This window comes from Cervus canadensis, chromosome 4 (assembly GCF_019320065.1).
Source record: "Cervus canadensis isolate Bull #8, Minnesota chromosome 4, ASM1932006v1, whole genome shotgun sequence".
NCBI classification, from domain to species: domain Eukaryota; kingdom Metazoa; phylum Chordata; class Mammalia; order Artiodactyla; family Cervidae; genus Cervus; species Cervus canadensis.
Genome location: NC_057389.1, coordinates 100,571,918 through 100,580,601, shown reverse-complemented (window position 1 = coordinate 100,580,601; position 8,684 = coordinate 100,571,918). Strand labels below are relative to the sequence as shown.

General features: G+C 40.4%; 2 protein-coding genes across 2 annotated transcripts; both read right to left on the bottom strand.

The window, feature by feature from the left end:
• Positions 1–600: 600 nt before the first annotated feature.
• Positions 601–1,533, bottom strand: LOC122440634 (olfactory receptor 7A17-like). Its single transcript, XM_043467115.1, has one exon. The coding sequence runs from the start codon at positions 1,531–1,533 to the stop codon at positions 601–603; it is 933 nt and encodes a 310-aa protein (XP_043323050.1).
• A 5,431-nt stretch (positions 1,534–6,964) lies between these two features.
• Positions 6,965–7,891, bottom strand: LOC122441004 (olfactory receptor 7A17-like). Its single transcript, XM_043467637.1, has one exon. The coding sequence runs from the start codon at positions 7,886–7,888 to the stop codon at positions 6,965–6,967; it is 924 nt and encodes a 307-aa protein (XP_043323572.1). The 5' UTR covers positions 7,889–7,891.
• Between the last annotated feature and the right edge of the window lie 793 nt (positions 7,892–8,684).

Here is an 8,684-nt window from a genome sequence, read left to right as displayed (position 1 = left end):
ATCACTGGACCATCAGGGAAGACCCCCAAACTGTACACTTTAAATATACAGTTTATTTGTGTAGTTATATTCCAATAACTTAATTAAATGGAAAAGAATCTGATGGTGCATGGCTAAGAGTTGAATCTAGAGCCTAGGCAGGTGATTCTCACTTAACATGGGTGAGAGTTGTCTTCTAACTGGGAAGGAAGTCAAACGTCATTTATGGATATAGAAATGCTGAAATTAAATATAAGTAATTCACATGATAAACTCATTTTTTTCCCTGTAAATAGAAGATCAGCATAGATACAGAAATAACCATAAACCAATTCAAGACAGAAGAACATGGCAACCTTACTCAACATCACTTAGAAACATAATAGAGAGATTTACAGACTACACACTCATGGGGAGCACAACAGAAATTGGTACAATTCCCCAGTATATAATTTCATTTGATAATAAAATGTAGAGGCATTGAATTTTTAAAAAAATGGAAATTTTGGGAAATAAATAGAAGGATCAAGTTCTACTTCAGCAACCTGATCAAAGAATTGGGTTCTGAGGTTTTGAGCCCTAAAATCACACACATTTCTTCAGCCCCAGGAAAACTGATCCTTATATAGCTGCCATCCCAATGATCCTTTTCAGAGCCCTCTTTATGTCTTTATTCCTCAGACTGTAGATGAAGGGGTTCAGCATGGGTGTGACCACAGTGTACATCACTGAGGCAACAGCACTTGATTGTGAGCTGTGAGTAGCAGCAGAGCTAAGATACACTCCCAGGACTGTACAATAGAATAAGGAGACAAGTGAGAGGTGAGAGGCACAGGTGGAGAATGCTTTATACTTCCCCCAAGCTGATGAAATTCCTAGTATAGAGAAAACTATCTTAGAATATGAGTAAAGAATTCCAGCGAGGGTAATGCCACCATACACCCCAGTTGCAAAATACATCAGCATGTCATTAAGAAAAGTGTCAGAACAAGCAAGTTGAACCACTTGATTAACTTCACAGAAAAAGTGGGGGATTTCCAAGTCTGTACAGAAGGGTAGCCACAACACCATTACGCTTTGTATCAAGGAGTTCAGAGCACTCATGATCCAGGACAGCAGAACCAGCAGTCCACAGACCTGGGGTTTCATGATGACTGTGTAGTGGAGTGGGTGGCAGATGGCCACGAAGCGGTCATAGGCCATCACGGTCAAGAGGAACACGTCCAATGTTGCAAAAAGTATGAAAAAATGCATCTGGATGATGCAGCCTTCATAGGTTATTACTTTGTTCTGTGTCCTTATATTCTTCAACATCTTTGGGATGGTGGTGGAGATAAAGCAGATGTCTACGAAGGACAGGTTGGAGAGGAAGAAGTACATGGGGGTGTGGAGGTGGGAGTCTGAGCTGACAGCCAGGATGATGAGCAGGTTTCCAAACATAGTGATCAGGTACATGGAGAGGAAAAGTCCAAATATGAGGGGCTGCAGTTCTGGTTCATTTGATAATCCCAAGAGAATAAATTCTGAAATTGGTGTCTCATTCCCGGGTTCCATGTGATGCAAATGACTACCTGGAAACAGAAAACAGCATGACTAATTTTTCAAAAATTGGCATTGCAAACATAGGTGAACTCTTAACATTTATATTTTGCATTCAAAAAATATTCATGACTTTATACAGAAATTTCCCCTTCAAGCCAATCTCCTGTGCCGTCTCCGAATAAGAAAGCTTATCTTATAGTCAGCCTTTTCCCCCAGTGGTCAGGTGTTCTACACTTGTAATGAGGGATTTTGTTATGCATTTGAGGGAATACAAATTTAAGACCTACCAAGTTCTGGAGAAAGAGGAGAGGGTGCTGAGAGACAATAGGTCCTGTAGTTCAATGGTGGAGAAAACATATAAGGAAAAAATTTAAAAACTCAAACAAATGATCATATGTTGACAAGTGTTGTGAAGGAAAATAGATCAGACATAAAGAAGAGAGTTGATGAGGGTATTATTTTTTTTTACTGGGTGTTCGGGTAGCCTGGAAAACATTTGATCAGAGACCTCAAGAAAGAGAAAGAAGGAGACATGAGTCTCTCTGGGTAGAAGTGTGTGCTGGTCAGAGGGAACAGCCGTGTTTCACAACAACCAACTCCCTGACTTCCTTCTCTCCCAGTGACTCCCCACTGTGAAACGAGCCCCAAATTCCACAGCTTCAAATCCTAGCCTTGACTCTCTGTGAATGAACCACCGCTTCACCCTCGTGCTGCCCTCATGCACGTCAAGCTCATGAATATTAAACATGAGTCGCAGCTTCACTTGATGCAGGCTCATCACAGGCTCAAGACTCAGAGCTTATATGTACCTCCTTAGAGAATCAACCACTCTGTTTAGAAGTTTCACCCCTCCCTATCTCTAAGACACCATCTTCTTTTCCAGATTGCCTAGATCATTTCTTTCATGAGTCCTCCCCTTTTTTAAACATTCGTACAGAAAACGAGGAATTTCATTTATAGTCATTTAGATATAGGGTTATCATTGTGAAGTTTTAATTAATTCAGCATCTTTTATTCTCTGCAAGACTGTAAGTGCTTGAGGCGTATGCCAATATCACACATACTCTTCAACCTCTTAGATTTAGTTTAGTTGTGAGCAGTACCTGAATAAATACATACTGCATGAAGGAATGAAAAAAACATGTTCTCATAGAAACGCTAATGACAAGAGAACAAAAAGGACCAGGGAAACACTAATATGGCTTTCAAAGCCATGCTGGAGGAACATTTCCCATATTCTGAGATTCACACCTCTTAGAGGTTCAGACTATGTAGTTTGTAAGAATAAAATAAGGTAGAAAAAATAAAATGCAAAATTAAAATGTCAGAGTGCATCCCATATAGTAAGATTTTCCTGATTCTCTTTGTTCAGATGCCTGTGTTTGTGTATGCCCATACCCATGCACACATGTGTGTTGGATCCCATGTAAAAGGCATGTCTTAGCTGGGACAGAGTCAAAAAAGCTTCTTATCCACTGCAATAAATGCAAGAAGACATTTATAAGAGACCAGTCCCTGCCGAGGGAGAAGCAGTGTAAATAGAGGCCAAGGCAAGAGCCAGGTTGCAGAAGGACCAGACAGCAGTGTGGGGGCTGAAGAGACCTCAGACTCAAGGGACCACACACTGATTTTATATTCTTCCAGTGCCTCACTACAGTGTTGACATGAGGCCCTTGGTCAATTCTTTATTGCATACTTACTCCCGTGTGTTTGTCCACATTTACTTTCATATGGTCCAGTAGTGAAAGAGACTTTCCCTTCTATCACTTTTCTTTCTTTTAAAAGCAGATTTTATTTATTTAACTTTAGTTGTGCTGGGTCTACATTGCTGTGCAGACTTTTCTCTAGATGCAACGAGCAGGGGCTACTCTCTAGTTGTGGTGTGGCTTTCTCACTGCTGTGACTTCTCGTTGCAGAGTCCAGGCTCTAGGGTGTGTGGGCTTGAGGAGTTGCACCTCCGGGGCTCTAGATCACAGGCTCAATAGCTGTGGTGCACAGGCTTAGTTGCTCCACAGCATGTGGGATCTTCCTGGATCAGGGATTGGACCACGTCTCCTACATTGGCAGGCGGATTCTTCACCACTGAGCCAGTAGGTAAGCCCCGTATCATTTTTCTTAAGTGGCATTTTTCTTTGTTATTCCCGGGCTTTGATTTTTGTTGTTGTTCTTGTTGCAAACCCTTTGGTCACACTCTACTTCTGTTTCTGAGACTTGTCCCACCTGTGATAAACTCATAATACACTCTACAAAGTCCTATGAACGCCACAGAACCTATCCCTTCCTTCACGTGATTTGTACCTGATGACACTTTGCAATATATGCGTTTATTTTATTCTGAAATATTTCTCCATTGAAATGTTAGATCCAAATCATCAGAGACCTCACCTGCTTCATACACTCTGGTGCCTTCATAGAGGTGTGAATAGAATTAGAGGAAATAATAGAGCAAAAAAAGAAAAAAACAGTAACACTCAAATGCCAGTATACAAAACAATGTGCATAGATATTATGTAATAGAGAAGCAAATGATTAATCAACCCCCAAATATAGTCAGCCTCCCAGGTAACGAACCTAATGCAAAATTAAGCCTTTTAGCATAATGTGACTCTGTATACTAAATTTAATTTTTTCAAGTGAATACTCAATGTGAGAAAATATTCTATGAAATGTGTGTCTTAAGAACTGTAAGCTTCCAGGTAGTAGCTATTCCATTGATCTGGATCTTCCTTATGAATATAGAACATGCTCAAATATACCTCACCTCAAAAATCAAAAATAAATACATAAAATGTCTTCACTTCACTGCAAACCACTCTTGACCAAATAGTGTATTTTCCTACTCTCTTAACCTGCAAATCTCCTTGGAAATGTTCACATTTTACTGACACCACTATACCTGCCATTTCTTCTTGAGTCTCCCCTAACTAGGTTTTCATCCCCATCACACAATTATTAATAATTCTTGAATTGCTGAATGCAATAGACACTTCTCTTTTTTACATGTTAAATAAATTTATTATAAATTATTAAGACAACCTTGGCTCTGGACCAGAAGTTTGGGCTTTCAGGTGACCTCAAGTAAATGTTCTTGGGTTTCATCCTCTCTGACTTTCTTCTGCTGGGCTTTCAGACTCACCCAGATAGGAAGTCTGAGAGGAAGGTCTCTGTGTGGAAGTCCAAATTCCTCCTGAAGGGTTGATGGTGGAAACTGAAGCTCTGAATCCAGACGAGAAAGAAGGAAAGAATGAAGCATGGGTCTCTGAACCAGGCTTAAGAATCCAAATGCAAAACCATGCCCTGTTCAGCTCAAGGTGGAGCTGCTCAGACCCTGCAGCAGCGGAGATATTTATAGCTCTGTGTATTTGCTGTATCTGCTCATTATACGTGTTCAGCACGTTTTCCACTATTACTTCAATCCTCAAACACATCATTTCCTCAGGGGAACTAGTCTGGACAGAATGGAATTTTTTCAGCTGACTGGTCATTCCCAGGAGACCAGGTTAGAAGTCAAGTGTATCTGATTCTTATTACTACTCCATGAATCCTCTTGTATCCCAGAGATCTAACACTGACACTTTTTGCAACCCTGAGTCAAAGTGTCCTCCAAATCTAAGTCTGAGGAACCTGTCTGGACTAGTCTCTTGGGTTTCAAAATCACTATCTTGTGATGGGAATGCAGCTCCTGATATCTCCGGAAAATTATTATTTCCTCTTAAATAAGGAATAGAGCTGTGTTCCTTTGCTATGAAACCATAGGTAAAATAATCCCTGACTTCAAAATGCTTTTGACACATCAATTAGGTGTTTTCTGTTTTAACACAAGTGAAAAGCTTGTGTTCAGTCCTTCAATCATAAAAAACTTGTTAATGATAAGAGATCCACATGGATCTTTTAATGTACCATGGACTGAGCTTAGCATCTTATATCTGTTGTCTCATTTGTTACTTTGCAATAGAACATCTTATGAGGATGTACAATTATGAGTCTTATTCTAAATTTGCAAAATTGTGGTTCAGAAGGGTGAGGTGATTAAATTCATTATCAGGGAAATGCAAATCAAAATCACAATGAGGTACCATCTCACGCCGGTCAGAATGACTGTTATCCAAAAGTCTACAAACAATAAATGCTGGAGAGGGTGTGGAGAAAAGGGAACCCTCTTACACTGTTGGTGGGCATGCAAACTAGTACAGCCACTATGGAGAACAGTGTGGAGATTCCTTTAAAAAATGGAAATAGAACTGCCATATGACCCAGCAATCCCACTGCTGGGCATACACACCGAGGAAATCAGAATCGAAAGAGACATGTGTACCCCAATGTTCACTGCAGCACTGTTTATAATAGCCAGGACATGGAAGCAGCCTAGATGTCTATCAGCAGATGAATGGATAAGAAAGCTGTGGTACATATACACAATAGGATATTACTCAGATATTAAAAAGAATACATTTGAATCAGTTCTAATGAGGTGGATGAAACTGGAGCCTATTATACAGAGTAAAGTAAGTCAGAAAGAAAAACACCAATACAGTATACTAATACATATATATGGAATTTAGAAAGATGATAACAATAACCTTAAATGCGAGACTGCAAAAGAGACACAGATGTATAGAACAGTCTATTGGACTCTGTGGGAGAAGGTGAGGGTGGGATGATCTGAGAGAATAACATTGAAACATACATATTATCATATGTGAAACAGATCACCAGTCCAGGTTCGATGCATGAGACAGGGTGCTCGGAGCTGGTGCACTGGGATGACCCTGAGGGATGGGGTGGGAGGGAGGTGGGAGGGAGGGTCAGGATGGGGAACACATGTACACTCATGGCTGATTCATGTCAGTGTATGGCAAGAGTCACTACAGTATTGTAAAGTAATTAGCCTCCAATTAAAATAAGTTAAATAAAAAAAACCACAAAGCTATGAAGTGAGTAAGGTGTGTGTGGTGATTAGAACATGAGATGTTTCTAGTTCTCTTGCTGTACATCAGTGGTTCTCAGTCTTTATTCTGTATGAGATAGAAGAAAAGGCCTGATAAAGTGAGTTACTTAAATTACATAGTGAAGGTGCCAAGTAGAGCTTATTCAATATGAGTAATACAACTTCTAACTATTCTTTTAGTAAAATAAAAGAAAAAAGTTGAAATGATATATGTCACTTGAAAAGATACTATTCTCAAGAAATTCACATAGGCTCAAGAAATAAAAGGGAATTTGCAAATATTTCTGATATAAGTTTGGAAGAAAATGTGTGAAAGCAGGAAAATGAAATAAATGGGAAAGCTTAATAAACTGCATTATTTACATATAAACAGAAGTTAAAGTCAAAAAATGTAAAATTAAGGAAGCAATAGAAAAGACAAATTATATATTCACAGTCTTATGGAAGAATGGCAATTTCTGGATCCACTTATTTGCCCCAGAAGAGTTTGTCCTTTTATTGCTCAGTGAATCTTTTCAGAGCCTCCTTTATATCTTTATTCCGTAGACTGTAGATGAAGGGGTTCAGCATCGGGGTGACCACAGTGTACATCACTGAGGCTATTGCACTTGAGTGTGAGTTGTGGGCATCAGCAGGGTTAAGGTACACTCCTAGGATTGTACAGTAAAATAAGCAGACAACCGAGAGGTGAGATGCACAGGTGGAAAATGCTCTGTACTTCCCCTGAGCTGATGCGATTCCTCGTATGGAGGAAACGATCTTAGAGTAGGAGTAAAATATTCCAACGAAAGGACCGCCACTCAGCAGCCCAGCTGCAACATACACCATCACGTCATTAAGAAAGGTGTCAGAACAGGCACTTCGGACCACCTGATTGAGTTCACAGAAAAAGTTGGGGATCTCCAGGACTCTACAGAAGGACAGCCGCAACATCATTAAGATTTGTATCAAGGAATTCAGGGCACTCATTATCCATGACACCAGAACCAGCAGTCCACAGAGCCTGGGGCTCATGATGACTGTGTAGTGCAGGGGGTGACAGATGGCCACAAACCGGTCATAGGCCATCACAGTCAGGAGGAAGTCATCCAACCCTGCAAAGAGTAGTAAAAAGTAAATCTGGTTGATGCAGCCTTCATAGGTGATAACTTGGCTCTGTGTCTGGATGTTCCATAGCATCTTTGGGATGGTGGTAGAGATGAAACAGATGTCTACAAAAGACAGGTTGGAGAGGAAGAAGTACATGGGGGTGTGGAGGTGGGAGTCTGAGCTGACAGCCAGGAAGATGAGCAGATTTCCAAATACAGTGATCAGGTACATGGTAAGGAAAAGTCCAAATATGAGGGGCTGCAGTTCCGGTTCATTTGAAATTCCAAGAAGAAGAAATTCTGAAATATGTGTATCATTCCCTGTTTCCATGTGGTAGAGGGAATAACCTGGAATTAAATCCCCCCAAAAGATATGACCACTTTTCACAAAAATGAGCATTCCTGGCATAGTCAAATGATACAATTTATATTTTGCAGTCATGAAATCAATACCTATAATTTTGGTGTGAAATCTGTCCCCTTCAGGGCATTCCCTGTTCCATCTCTGATTACAAATTCCTGTTCTTTTGCAGCCATTTCCCCAAGAGGTCAGGTATTGCATACTTTTAATGAGATTTCTGTCAATCCTTTGGGGCTCATAAATTGCATACTTACCATCTTCAAGGCAAGAGGTAGAGTGTGCTGAGAGACAAAACTTCCTCTAATTGGATGACGGAGAATAATGTTAGCAAATATAAAATCATATAACATGTTAAATGCTGACAGGTAAAATGAAGAAAAAAGGGGCATAAGGGAGAGAGGCTGGGGTATCATTCTTTGCTGGGTGTTCAGGTAGGCAGGCAAAGTAGGTAACATTTGAACAGAGATCTCAAGGAAGAGAGGCCTGCCTGGTAGAAGGAATGGCCGGTGCAAAGGCCCTGAGAATGAAACTTGTTTCAGGTATTCAGGCTCCAAAGAAGCCAGTTTCCCAAGGGGAAGATATAAGAAGGAGGGTGGTGAGAAAGGGGGCCAGAGGATGCTAAGCAATGAAGTGACCTTCCTGCTGCTCCTCAACCTTAAGGTACAGGGAGTGCCCAATTCACAAGTTGTTCTTTGCACCTTATTCATTTTATTTCCAAGGAATCCTGAGCACAGAAATCAATCCACTTTTTGTCTTCATATTTGGT

Coding starts and splice junctions, on each gene's coding strand:
- LOC122440634 (XM_043467115.1), bottom strand. CDS start 1,533: ATGGAACCCGGGAATGAGACACCAATTTCAGAATTTATTCTCTTGGGA.
- LOC122441004 (XM_043467637.1), bottom strand. CDS start 7,888: ATGGAAACAGGGAATGATACACATATTTCAGAATTTCTTCTTCTTGGA.